This window comes from Nymphaea colorata, chromosome 13 (assembly GCF_008831285.2).
Source record: "Nymphaea colorata isolate Beijing-Zhang1983 chromosome 13, ASM883128v2, whole genome shotgun sequence".
Lineage (NCBI taxonomy): Eukaryota > Viridiplantae > Streptophyta > Magnoliopsida > Nymphaeales > Nymphaeaceae > Nymphaea > Nymphaea colorata.
Window position 1 is genome coordinate 5,893,286 of NC_045150.1, and position 14,579 is coordinate 5,907,864.

The 14,579-nt window shown below is 37.2% G+C and overlaps 1 protein-coding gene across 1 annotated transcript; it reads left to right on the top strand.

Annotated features, from left to right (window-relative positions):
* The first annotated feature begins 10,890 nt into the window (after nucleotides 1-10,890).
* LOC116267035 (purine permease 3-like) lies at nucleotides 10,891-12,525 on the top strand. The gene is made up of 2 exons (XM_031648584.2): nucleotides 10,891-10,963; nucleotides 11,301-12,525. Exons 1-2 carry the CDS (start codon nucleotides 10,912-10,914, stop codon nucleotides 12,440-12,442), a joined length of 1,194 nt encoding a protein of 397 aa, XP_031504444.1. The 5' UTR covers nucleotides 10,891-10,911; the 3' UTR covers nucleotides 12,443-12,525.
* Nucleotides 12,526-14,579: the final 2,054 nt, after the last annotated feature.

The following is a 14,579-nucleotide window of genomic DNA, read 5'->3' on the forward strand; positions in this document are numbered from 1 at the left end:
GGAGGGATGGGAAAGCACCGAACCAGCAGTTCAGGCACCGAATCAGATCGGTGTCTTACCCTTCAGTTGCGGGATTCTCCGTGAGAATCGTTTTTTTCTTTGATTACCGTCTCTTCCCAGCAAACTCAAACACGAAAGTTTTACTCAAAAATTAATGAGAGATTTTTTTTCCGGGAAAAACATGCTCTGATCATGGGGAGTTCCCACTATTTTCGGGAATCTCTCACTGCTTGCTTTTGTATGTAAAACAAGCTTATTTCATTTAAATTTTTTATTAAATTCAACTCGAGTCGGCTTGGACGGGCATTTGCAAACCCCGTATCGAATCGGGTGGGTTCGAGAACCGGTTCTTTAAGGACTGGAGGACGGGAGCAAGGCGAGGGACCGAGTTGGAATTTTTTATTTTCTTTTTGAACCTCCCTTTTTTCTCCTTTAATTTCTTTTCCTTTTTCTTTTTGTCCCTTTCTTTGGTTTTGCTTTGACGGGCATACCAGAGGGGGAGCCTTTACCAACTTATCCGGATAAGCTGGGATAAAGTGGGATATTCGCAGAGGGGCCGGTGGTTCGGTTTTCGGGGTTGGTCCGGTTTATCTGGGTAAATGGGTGAACTGGGTCCAGACGCCAGCGAGGATTGAAGGGCTTTTTCTTTATTAGTTTGGGGAGCGAACCGACAGGCAATGTCGTTCTTTAACGCGGTGATCTCGCTTTCCGGCAATCGGGTCGAATCGGATCTACTTCAGGTGGCTCCGGAACCAATTGGATCAATGGTGAACACGTGATTCGAAAGATCTCGCATTAAAGAGGCAGTAAAGTACAAATTCAAAAATATCTGCGAAGGAGGAAAAAAAAAAATTAGAAAAAGAAAGTTGTGGTGGGTCCAAGTATCGAAAATTCGCCCTCATTGTAGGAAAACACAAAGTGCAGTTTTTTATTTAATCTCTTTCCTTATAAGAAAATAGTTTTTTCTAAAAGTTTAATATCTCTTGAATTTATCTCTATCCTATTCTCCCCAATATTCCTTTTTTGTGTGGCTTTTTGATTATTTGCAATTTCTTCTAAACAAGTACTTTTCTCCTTCCATTGATAGTTAAAATAATGAATATAGTGTATAAAATTTCAAAATCTCAAATAATTTATATGTAGAGTTATTTAGACATATTCAATAAGGCCATAATTTATTATATGTGCAATAGTCAACAAAAGGATCACATCCCAAAATGAATTGAGAAAATTGGCTTCTTCTGTTGTATACTAAATATCTCTATCAATGTTTTATTTCTTCTTTTTGCATCTTCATTCTTATTCCTCTTTTGCTGTCATCTATCAAAGGTGTTGTTGTCTACCTCGATCAATTGTTCAAAGTTTCCTACTTATTTGAAATCAAATTAAATGATAGAATGCCTAATTGATTTAGTAAGAAGCTTCAAGGTATATCATCACTAAGCCTCAGCATCGGCCCCATTCGGCTCGGCTGGACACCTAAAATTTGGGCCTCGGTTTGGTTCGACACCTAAAACTCGAGCCTCGAGCTCGGTTGATTAAATTAAAAAAATATATATATTAATATAAAATAATATATAAACATAATTAATTATAATAAAATATTATAATTAATATTAGTGTCCCCTACATTGGTGGCCACATTAATATTGAATATGATGAAAATTGAGTTATTTTTCCTTTATTAGACTTGTTAAATAATATATTGTAATAAGTGGTTTTAAATTTTAAATTAATATCCGGAAACAAAAAGGTAGAATCTTGTGGCAACGATGTCAGCCGACGAGCTTGATGCACATGAAATTCCACATCTACGACATTGCTGCATGTGCCCTCGCCCATCACCGACAGCGTTTGGCGCGTTCCCCGCTTTGCCTCGTTTGCAGACAACGCACCAACCTCCGCCGGACCCATCGAGGTAGGCCGTCGTCTACCCAACAAGATCACCATGCAATAGTAATTAAAGTTTAAATTGTTAAGAGATAATTATATTGTAAATAATAAAAAATAATAATACGAGGTGTCAATATATAAATAAGGTCTCTGTGGTGGCAAGTGCCCACACCACCAGCTTTTTCCTTTTTTTTTGCTAATTAACAGCAGGAGAAATATTCAATAAGGTTGATGAGTTTATTTTTGTGAACTGCGGTTTTTTCCCTTTTTACAAAATTGGTTTTTTTTTTTTAAATTTTCAATATTTATCGAAATTTTGAGCTATTCACCTGTTAAGTTTTTTTGAACTTACACATTCACGATGGTTTGGTGATTCACAAAAGCAATTCAAAAATAAAAAAATAAAAAATTCACCCGTCTAAGTTTTTATTCACTGTTAGAAATGTCAATAAATTTGTTTTAGATCTGATATCATACCGAACTACTTTTAAAAATATGTATATGAGAAAAAAATTAGCATTCAATTAAAAAGTTAGACTGGATTCAGATTTAAGAAATGACATGAGATCAGAATTAGGTTTAAATAAATATCCAATCATATTCGAATTTAGATGGAGTTCAGCTTTAAATAAATGTCTTATATCTAATGTCCATACTTGAAAGTTGGTTCTTAGCTTATCACAATGTGGTTTGGATTTAGTTCAACAGTCAGATTCAGATTTGGATATAATTTAAAAATCGAATTGGGACTATGAATTCAGATATTGTATCAAATTTTCTTCAATCTATTCAGTTCCAATTTCAAATTCAAATATTAAGACATGAAAAAAAAAAAAACAGATATGATTAAGGGTACATCCAATTTGATTCGATTCGAGTGAAGTAGTGCAACCTGATTTAAGCTTAGTAAAAAAAACCCAGATTTCTCGGTCGGGTCGGGTATTGGGCCCATATCCGTTGGCCCCAAGTGTCTGTCCTCATCAACTAATTTAAAATTATTTTTTACACAGAACTAAAAGAAACATTTTCTTCTTATTATTTTATTTATATATTTGAGACGGATGCAAGCACCACATCTAACTGGCGAAACCACATGTGGGCTAGTGTAAAGTCACAGATTCAATTATTCATAGTATTACTTAGGTAAGCCCTTAACTGTATTTACTATAAGATCTTTTTGAATTAAGGTGCGTTTGATTGCTTTGGAATTTTGATTCTGTAAGGAAAATTTCAAAATCAAAATTCCAATTCCATCTAATTGCATGTTTTCATTTGTGTTTCATACCTTATAATGATAATTCTAAACCAGAAAATTCCTTGTTTGATTAAAATGGAATGAACATTTAAAATAAACAAAAATCCTACACAAGAAATAACTAATGAGATCAAGATGTTCATCGTTCTAAAACAGCAAAAAAAAAAAACCTGGTTTTTTGTACAAGCGAGTGAAAAATCTAGTCTCCTTTGAATTATTAAAAATCAGATTTTGTATATATCACATAAATAAAAAAAAACAAAGTTTCGAAAACTCATTGATTTTCATAAAATATAGTTTTACGACACCCAAACGATCTCTAAATTTGCTTGAAAATTATTTAACGGCCTCCGTCCCGGTTCGCGTCATTCCTCAAATCGGCCAAACTTTGGAAAGCGAAAGAGTCTGCCCCGGTTCAGACTTCACATCTGCTTTACTCTCTCTCTTGACCGTGGAGGAAAAGAGCAGCACGGGGATGGACGCCGGTGTCCCCGAGCTTCACGTGCCCTCCTTCTCCCTCCCGGCGCCACGTCGCCCGACGCGTGCCGGATCTTTCCAACCTTGCCGTAGCTGTACCGGAGGATGTGAATTATCATCCACTGCTTTTTTTTTTCTCATTATTTTCATTTATTCGGATTTAAATAGAAGAAAGTTTTATATCGTATCTGCCTTCACATTTAAATTTGAACTCACAATTAGAAATTGATTCATATTTAATTTTAATCACATCCAAATCCAAATCTGACTTTTAAACTGAATCCGAACCACATTATAATATATCGAGAACTGGCTATCAAACCATATTCAATCTTCCTATGCTTTACATGGATACTTGAGCATAAGTTAACACACTTTATTTTAGCTAAAAGTAACGTCTGGTCGCATCAACAATACTTATGCATAGTCTAGCATCATCAAGATCAACGCTATCTCCCACATCTAACTTGTCTTTGGATGACATTAGCATGGGACTTCGCTTGTAGATGTGCTTGTTAACAAGTTTGAGAATTTCCATAATATATTTCTGTCTACACGACCCCTCTTGGTATACATGAAACTTCAAGTCCAATGAAGTAATGCAGCTTTTCAAGATCCTCAAGAGCAAATCGTCGGCATTGTTGGAGCTGGAAGGATGAGTCTCCCAGCATCTTGACTAAGCATCTCCTGTAATAATAAGAATGTCATCGGCATATAATAAGAATGTCATCGGCATACACCAACATGTAAACAATTGAACTTTGATGATTGAGGGATCAGTTTTAGAGCTGGTGAAGCCAAACTTGACAAGTTCAGCAACTTAGATCTTGAAACCATGCCTATGGTGCTTGCTTTAATCTATACAACACCTGGTGAAGATGATACACATGTGGGGGATTGGCAATATCAATGGGGCTGATAGCAGACTTGACAACAGGACTGAAAGTTTTAAGAAAGGTGAAATCTCTTGGTGGCAACAAACCCTTGCTTTCTACCGTTCAAGGGAGCCGATTTGTAGAGCATCCCTTACCAGTTTCTTTCTTAGCATTAACCATCGAGCTGTCTCTGCAGCCTTTCAGGCACCCTGCCACCCTGGTTTGTTCCTGAGTATGTGTGGACAAGAGCAACGACTCTTAATGGCCACTGACTCAAGATACGAGTCTATCGCTTTATATTCTTCACCTCCATCAAAGTATTTGATTTACTTTCCAATTTGAGGTTTTCAGGCTACAAGTTGCTGATTTTCTCATCTTCATCTGAACCACCAAAGGCTTCATGAGAGACAGATTTCCTTCCACTACAATAAATTCTTCCGGAGCGGAGCAGTTTGTATGCCATCAATAAATAAGGCCGTCCAAATCATAGGAGATCAAGAGGAGCTATCCTGAGAAGAGGGAATAGTTCTCTGACGTCAGTTTGATGGAGAGAAAGTGTTGGCAGGTGCTTGGTGTTGGCAAAGATGGAAACGAAGAATCCCTTGAATCATTCTTCTCCATGGTTGAACTCAATTGGCTCTGGTTACCATGTGCCAGAGTCTAATGCAGCGAGTGAGAGAGAGAGAGAACAAAATGCAAAGAGGAAGAAGAATCAACGAGAAACAAGCGTATGCACATGCAGAATCTTTTGCGTGGTTCGGTCGTGAGACGCATGTCCATATATGGCGTCTCAACTCTTCACAGGAAGCTCGTTCGATGCCTCTCTAATGATGATAGCTTTTGCATCTCTGGATCAATATATTAGACAAGGAAGTTGCTTTAGCTGGAAAATAATCACAGTTAGAACATCTTTTTCTCTCTAAGAGAATATTTCTCTCCTTGAATCTTGGGGTTTCTGCTTTCCATTTGATCGGCCTTATCTGTTTGAGAGGTGGCTGACGGTAAGCTTCATTTGACATCAACTTGGTGATACCATGGCATTTGTGACCACAGGAACTGCTTGAACTACCTGGAATGCCTCTTCTCAAGGCACGATCTAAAGCAAAAGCTCTTTGTTCAAGTTGAACAATGTGTAACAAAGGAAATGAAGTCCATATGCAAAAATGAGTTTGCAATTGCATGATCTTTCTTAAATCTTACTTTCAAATATCATATACGAATACATGATTAGCATTGAGAGTTAGTTTATCCACATTAGGGGAGGTCTTCTGAAAAGTGGGACGTGGCAAATAAGAGCCCATTCTTCAACTTTTCAGTTTTCTTTCCTTGCGATTGTTCTGCTTTTTTTTTCATTCTCAATCAATCTTGATAGCAGTCTTGCCTTGTTTATCTTTAAGTAAAGAGCAGACCACATTGCAGATATGTACTTCTCAATAAAAAACAATGGCCAATGTTCGAAAATGACATGGCGCTGTGTTCTACCAAGACTGCATTATGATTCTTCTGGAATATTATGTGTTCACTTGTATTGTCTCATCATTGTCCCCAGACTGCAACATCAATTCAGTTCAGATTCAAGAATCTAATTGTTCATTTCTTGAAGATACATTTCAGATTCAATCTCATTTCCCTGGAAATATAACTGCAAATCTGATTCCAATGTCAAGGTTAGGAAGTAAACCCCTTTTCCTGTCCACGAAGCAGATATGGTTCAGATAGGTGCTTAGTCCAAATTCGATCAGATCTCTCTATTGATTAGGCTTCACTTGGCTTGGCTTAACATCATTCACTGGTCACTAATTTAATTAACTAGTCTACATTCCCATATTCATTTACACATAAGATACAAATATCAATTCGAGCACACGAGCCCATGCACAATTTGAAATTAGATTATAATGTTACCCAATTGACTGTTCAATCAGCTATTCATGCATGTTTCAAGTTTCCAAAATTGTATGAATACCTTTTACTAGTGAATGTATCATCTACACTTTCATGTGTACACTCCTTTTTTAGAATTCATCACATAAGCTCATCATGCTTAACTATACATATAGAAGTCTACATCTACAAATGAACCCAACTTCCTTACAGATACTTTTCAAATCAACATACGTCAATCTTGTGAGGTTTGAAGCTTGAACTCATTGGAACTCTTAAATTGTGTCCCGACACTTCTTGAAGCTTGCTCTCAAATAATTCATAGTTACATCTCCGTCTTATCTATCCAAGGGATAAAAAAGGGAGAGGAAGAGGTTTATTCTAATGGTGTCCCCTTAAGCCGACTTCAACGGTGTACTCACCACCAAACCTCTGGGCCCTGTTCCCGTAGTAAAGGTTGCGTGCGTGTGCCGGTTAAGTACGCAGTAAAAGAAGGGCGATGTTTTTGTAATTTATAAAATAATGTTTTTGTAATTTATAAAATAGACACGTTCTTTGTAGTTATTTCACTTTTTTTTATTTTCATTTTAAAACTTATTTTTTTTTATAAATAAAGAGTATTTTTATCATTAACCTTGACAGATAAAATTTCATGCACTAGTATAACACATATAACCAGCTTTGCTTTTCATGCCCTTACAGGCTATGCTACTCTAACATGCCGGTATGAGCTCAAGGAGTGCCCTATCTGAAATTTGTCCATTTTACCCTTGATGGAAGGGTTGATAGTCAAGGGCATTTTTGGTATTTCACTAAAAAAACTGTAACATTTCTCTCAGTTTCACCTTTTTTTTTCGTTTGAAAAAGAGGAACCTTGATAAGGACAAAATTGAAATGGTGAAAAAAATTAATTTTTGGTGAAAGACAAAAATACCCTTACATGAAGCACATAATGCCCTCTACTAAAAGAAAAACATGCCGAGTAATACAAGGGCCTCATTGCACTACAAGAGGTGGTTATGTGCACCTAGATACGCTGGTGCATGACATGTGTTCTTCTCACCCACTTTAGAGAGTGCATGTTATGTACATGAGCATGTACAGAGCAGATAAGTTCATAAGCCAGAACGTAGAACCTGCCTCGGATGGTACATGCTTCGAATAATAATGTTTATATTATACAACTATCTTTTGAAAATCTATGGACCGCATGAAAATTCATTTCATTTTTCAAACATATATCGGACTAGCTAGTTAACTGCTAGTCTGATATATGCTCAAACCTAAACCACCAGTCCTTTCGTGCACTTAAGGCCCAACTACAAATTGAATTACAATCTTAGCTTAAGTTCAATTTTGTTCTCTCATGGCAAACCGGCAGCAAAATCTCCATATGAGGCTCACACTTCTTCTTCTAAATTGGGGACAGGAAAAAGTATAGTAATTCGAGCTCTAGAAAGATTATTTTATCGTATCGCTTAAAGCCGAAGCTGTCACCTTTCCCCCCATTCACTTAGGATACGAACTCTACTTTTGGTGTCTTAGGATGATTTTCCACTATACTTCAACTTGCATATTGTGCCTTCCCATTTTTTGCACTACAAAAAAGTTGACAGCCCGAGTTTACGTATCCCCTAACCTATCGGTTGCACCAACTCCTTCTCCATTTGCAAGGCCGGTTGATATTTTTGATGATGTGTGTGTAACTTAATTAAATTGCTTTAATGTCTATTAGACATAATTTAATGTGTACAAATGTGCTTAATTAGATAGGCATGCAATGATCGATCAAGCATAATTAATATCCAAGCTTCCTTTCCTTATACACATATATATATATATATATACACACACCATACCGCATGGGTAAGGAATGAAAACTAGACCTCTTATATTCATGTTAAAATGTGTTTTAAACAAAATATGGAATATATGCTAATTTAACATAAATCATGCTTTAGTTTAACCATTTTTGTAAAAAAAGTGATCATTCTAATCAAAATTTTGATGTTATAAGAGACGTTTATTTTTTTATTATTAAAAAACATTATTTAGGTAAGAAAATGATTAAATTAATATATGTTTCTCACCATATCACTCTTAAGATCATATCCATAAGGGTTAGATCGTAAAAAAAAAAAAAATTAATAATTAATTTAACGGGACTGGTTTTTGCCTTTTGTCCAAATAATCCGGTTTTTACCAACTTATATAGATATATAATAGTGACATTCAGTAAGTCAAATATTGCAGCGGGACGAGACTTCAAATTTCCGCAGACAAAATGGTTATGGACCCGACTCCTCTGAATTGCGTGAGTCTTTATTGAGTCTTTGCCTCCTTGACCCGACCCATCTAAGGTCCGGTCAGGGATACTCGCGGTCAAGCACACCGTAGCTGACCATGTCTTGTCTTGAAGCCACAATTAATTAATTGACAACAAAAGTCTTAAATTATTTCCGATAATCAATTTTGATGACCTTTGGATTTGTCCAAATTCATCCTCATCTCATTGCTCTTGACAAGCCGATGCCTGCATTTTATGTAGGGCTTGAGAGTTTGAATCTATCACCTCAGAAATGTTTTTTGTTTGAAGAAGAACGTGATATAATGTCGTAGAATAATAAAAACGGTGCGAACCCAATTCCTTGAAGCTCGTAGAGTTAAGTGGGCTACGCTCCGTTAAACTCGGTTAAGCTCGGGAAAGAAAATATATAACTTATCAAAAAAAGTAGATTGGTATGTGGGAGGTTTTATGTTCAAGTCTAGACATATGCCACCTCTTACTTTAAAAACATACATTTTCTTAATGGAATGTTTGGCTCGGTTCAAGCCAATGTTTGACTCGAGCATAATTGAGCCGAGTTCGAGCTAATGAAATCGAAGTTGAGCTCGAGCCGAGTTCGAGTTTTTTTCAAGACATGCAAGCCGAGTTCACTCAAACTCACTCATGAACAGCCCTAGGTGGGTCCCCACTGTATGGAGTCATCCTTACCCCTCTTTCTCTTTCTCTTTTTCACTAAGTGGAACCGGTTTGACTACATGGCATGTATTAACTATGCTATGGGTAACATTGAAGTGTGTTATTTTGATGGTATTGAATAATATTGATTTGAGATAAAAATTACCATTCTCGAGGCTAATGTGGCTGGGTCATATATATAAAAATAAACATTTTTTTGGGGTTTGTACCCACAATTGCCCACACAGTGCCTACACCTACCTCCACCTCTGTGAACTTGGTTCCCATGTTTTGCAAAAAATTACATTTTTTACTTGATCAAATTAATTACATAAACCTAAGAGCAGCGGCCTGCCCACAAAATTCTACTTTCTAAGAAATTTTGAACTTCCTGGGTCCAAGTAATGACGTCTATATATATATATATATATATACATTGTTCCGACTCTTCTTTCAAACGAAAATAAACTGACTGAAAATGTATATTGCCTACCCCGCCGTCCACCCGGTGGGGACGTGAAATTTTCAAGTTTGAGTCAAATATTATGGAAACAGGTTCATATCTGAATTAATGGGCTAGGTTACAACTAATCTGGGCGATGGGATTCATAAATTTTAGAATCTTTCCTATAATTAGCAACCTTCTAGGCTTCTGAAATCCACAAATTTTTGTTTAGTTCTATTAAAAAAGATCATGTCCATCCATAGAAAAAATTACCATCTTTCTTGGAGGAGAGCGCTCTAATTAATTAACAACAATTAATCACTATAAGCTGCAGCATCAGGTTGAAATACGTATGGGTTGGTGATGACTCCGGTGCCCCTTAGTCAAAATATTGTGCACCACCTTCAACGTTGATGATGTTCAATTGATCTTAAACTCAAGAAGAAAAACTCAACATTTCCTATAAGGCTACATTAATTAATAATCCACCAATTTTGCTGATATCTGAAACTATTTATATAGAGGCTGTTACTGTGATTTTGCATGTCCAATTTGACATGATCAATGGACCTTCAACGCCTCTGAAATGTATAAAAAAAAATTTATATCTATAAAAATGGCAAGATTCAGTTATTTATAACTAGGACAATACATTTTTTTATAGAAAAAAATTTGTCAAGTCGATATAATGTTATCGGTCAACCATGATGATCAAATTTACATGGAGAGATCAGGTTAGACTACAATATGAAACATTGAGAAAAAGAATCCGACCAATTTACATCCTTTGAATTAGACATCCTCATGGAAAAGAATGACGACCTGAGCTTGAATATGAATACTGGATTCCACGATTAATAATGACTTGTTGAAAAGATGGACCCTTGAAAGGAAGAGTCTGGTCGACACAGCCATACACACATGAAAATTCCTGTAATGGTAGTTGGTGAGTGGAAACCAGGTGCCTTTCACATCTCTGTTGTCCTTCCAAGAAAATCTGTTCAGATATTGCGACTGGGCCAGCTACCATCATGGTCAGTAATATATAAAGGCATATATCCCCAAGTACTGGATATCGCCAACAGTCGATCATTTCTTCTACAGCATAGCGGGATCGGCCATGGCCATGGCAGAGCAAGGAGTCGCAGAGATATCTCATACTGTTCTTCAATGTAAGCAATCAATGCAGTTTATTGATAAAACCTTTCGGTTAAATGTTTCCTTCATGTTCCAGCCACAGCAACACCATAAAATGCTTGAAAGAGAAGCTGTCCCAATTTTTAGTTGCTTGATATATAGATGATTCAAATTCTAGTTAGAATATAATTTTTCACATGTCGATGCGAATGCTTGCTCCTCCCACAGGTTCCACATATTCATATACGTTCCATAAGCTGGATGCTGTTACTTTCGCAATTTAAACTTTGCAAACAATACTCATTTTCTGCATGGCAGTGTACCACTTTCATGTCATGTGTGGGAATTAAATATGGCACATTTTCTTGACAGTGGAAGCGAACACAGCCACGGCCACGGCCACCCCAAGTAGGAAGGAACAAGAAATGAAGCAAATGAAGGAGACCAATAAGAGCTTGAAGAAGGGCTCAGTTGCATCCAGAACTGGCTTGGTTTACTGGGCTCTAGTCTTCGCCAACTACTTCTCTCTGTCAATAGGCCTCGTCTCCTCTAACATGTTGTCAAGGTTCTATTTCATGCATGGAGGAAGCAGGAGATGGGTCACATCCCTTACCCAATCAGGAGGCTTCCCATTTCTCTTCATTCCTTTGGCTATTTCTTACTACATGAGCGCATCATCATCCTATAAGCCATTCTCATGCTTCACACCAAGGGTGCTGCTTTGCGCCGTAGTCTTGGGGTTGCTTATAGGCTTTGACAACTTCATCTACTCTTGGGGAGTGTCCTTCCTCTCCGCTTCCATATCTTCCTTGCTTCTTTCCACTCAGTTGGCCTTCACTGCCGTGTTTTCCTGCCTGATCGTTAAGCAACCCATGAACTTCCCAACTCTGAATTGCATCATCCTGCTAACGACGAGCTCTGCACTTGTTGGATTCACCAGTAGCCACCAAAGGCCTCCCGGAGTCACCAACATTCAGTACGGCTTGGGTGTAATCTTAACAATTGCTGCCGCTGCTTTGTATGGCCTGTACTTGCCACTGTTGGAGCTTTTAAACGGCAGTATGATGAAGAAGAAGAAGTTGGTAATCACGTTTAGGCTTGTTTTGGAGACGCAGATCGTGATCTTCGCTACTGCTTCTGTGTTTTCTTGCCTGGGCCTGGCCATCAATGGGGATTTTGGAAGGATCAGGGCAGAAGCGGAGGGATTTGACGTGGGAGAAGTGAAGTACGTTCTGTGCTTGGTGTTTGGAGCTATTTCATGGCAGATGGCCTTTGTGGGAACTGCTGGTTTGGTGTTTCTGACAAGCTCTTTGATGAGTGGCATATGCACGACTGCACTGATACCAGCAGGGGTTTTGTCCCCGTTGGTTTTCTTCCATGAAGGTTTCAGTGCAGGGAAGGGCTTTGCCATTGTTCTATCTATCTGGGCTTTCGCTTCTTATCTGTTTGGGGAGTACAAGCAAAGGAAAGCCGAGCCTAAGAACCAAGCGGAGTTGGGAAATCAGAAAAGTTGAAGTCTGATGAGTCTTGGGGTGCTAGATGTTCTTAGAGATTTCATCTTCACAGTTTACCTTGTAAGCTTAAGAAAAGAAGGTTCAATTAGCAGCATACTATTAGTATTTGTATAGAACGATTGTAATCATCATATGATTCCATGAAGTTCTTCAGTTCCCGATCAAAGGCTTTGAGAAGAGAGATCAGCACGGAGATTTTTAATGACATTCCATTACGTGCCACCATGATTTTATCAGGGGTATTCTGGTCATTGAAGATGGTGATTCATAATTTTTTATGCATGACAGGGTGCATATAACCAGGTTCGACATAAAAAGTATGTGAGCAACAAATACTAAAAGAGAAAATAGAACATAATATTTGATAGAAAAGTATGTAAAGAAAGGAAGGCCTCTACCAATGCTTCGTGTGCCAGATTTCATGAGAATGGCTTGGGACATTGATTTTAACGAGATTAAATGATGGGAATTAAGTTGATTTAATATTATGCTAATATTTTGATATATTTGATTGTTATATATATATAAATGCCCCAAACAAATTAAAGAGATCGAGTATTGAATGCCCCCACCAAAAAAAATATTCTTGCTCTTCTACTGATTCAATGAAAGAAACAAATGAGTTTCCTTAAATGAGGTTTTTATTTGTTCTTAGGGGCATCTCAGTTTCTTAAAAATACAATTAGGTTTCAATTTTTTTAAAGTTAATTTCCATTGTTTAATCTTTTTAAGAACAACGGCCAATGCAATTTCCATCATATCTGACATGTTAAGATATAATATTTACATGTTTTTAGTAAGGTACTTATATTTGCATGTGTGTGTTTGGGGGTGGGTGCATGGGACGCATTGCTTCATTTTGGAGAATTTTCAGTGGTGCACCAAATACATGCATTTTAAAATTGTTCTTATTTTCACGCATCTGCGTACAAAATAGTGGCAGCTAAATAATGGAAGAAATTGAAACCTGTTACCTCATCAAATAAATAGATCTTTTATTTTCCTATATAGAGATTAGGTGGATCTACATGTTTGTATAACTTCAAGTACATTTTTTGGAAGATGAACATTCTTGGTTGAAACTACAAATTTTCCATTAGACTGAGCCTGCCAACATGCATTTCCTTCTTTCTTTGAGCATAATTTCAAAGAAATTATACATGCTGGCACAAAATAGCAGAGAACCTTAACGGAGTCGTTTGGTGGCAAGAACATCACTCAGTAAGTGTTTCACGAATTTGCTCTACAAATTACAGTAAATTTATAAAATACTAATTGTAGTATTTCATGAATATGCTCACTAAAGGGCACTAGTGGAAATGAGGGTCCGTAATTGAGGAGGACTAGCAAGGTCGGCAAGCTCTACGTACGTAGCTGGCCAGCTGGGGCCAAAGGTCAGGATCCACCTACCAAGCTAAGCTGGTTAGATGTATCCTAAAATTGTGCACCACCCTGAGTAATGACCAGAATACCCTGGTCATACTATAAAGATTAAAAAGTTAGTGAAAAAATTAAAAGTCCAAAAAGGTTTTCTTCTTAAGCAATTTCTAAAATACCCCGACTCTCCCACCCTCTTTAAGGGGCGGTGACCATGATATTGTTTTTGACAAATGCACAATGTTCTCCAATACAAATGCAAAAACTTGTGAGTTCAGAGTATTCAACGTTTTCTATATATTCTCTTGCATAAATTGATCAAGTTCATCACGGAGCTATGGATAAGTAGACTGGTTCATGTCCATCCCTTTCTTTCTCTCTCTCTGGATCTGAGTTCATGCAACAAATATGCACCTTTCAAAAAAGAGAAAGGCTTGGAGGTATTTTACACTTTTCAGTCTTTTTATTTTTATATAATCTTCTTTTTGTGGTTTTCAAAACTTTTTTTTTTCACTTTATGAAACGTATTTTGGTTAATTACACAGTGATGTGCATGTAACCAGCTTCACTTCAAAGTCATGCTCTCCATTTCAGGTTTTCCAAATTCCACCAACCGTTGGACCCAATTAAGTCTGACTTCCCCGTTGAATTTTAAATACTTTTCAGAAAACTTTCTACGGCGAGTCCGATCTGACGCAGGAACAGATAGGAGTTCACGTACAATCCTTTGCATAACTAGGACTCTGCTATAAGACAAAAA

Bases quoted from the DNA above. Each gene is read 5' to 3' on its own strand.
- LOC116267035 (XM_031648584.2), top strand. From the start codon at position 10,912: ATGGCCATGGCAGAGCAAGGAGTCGCAGAGATATCTCATACTGTTCTT. The intron at 10,964-11,300 runs GTAAGCAATCAA...TTTTCTTGACAG, and splicing joins ATCTCATACTGTTCTTCAAT to TGGAAGCGAACACAGCCACG.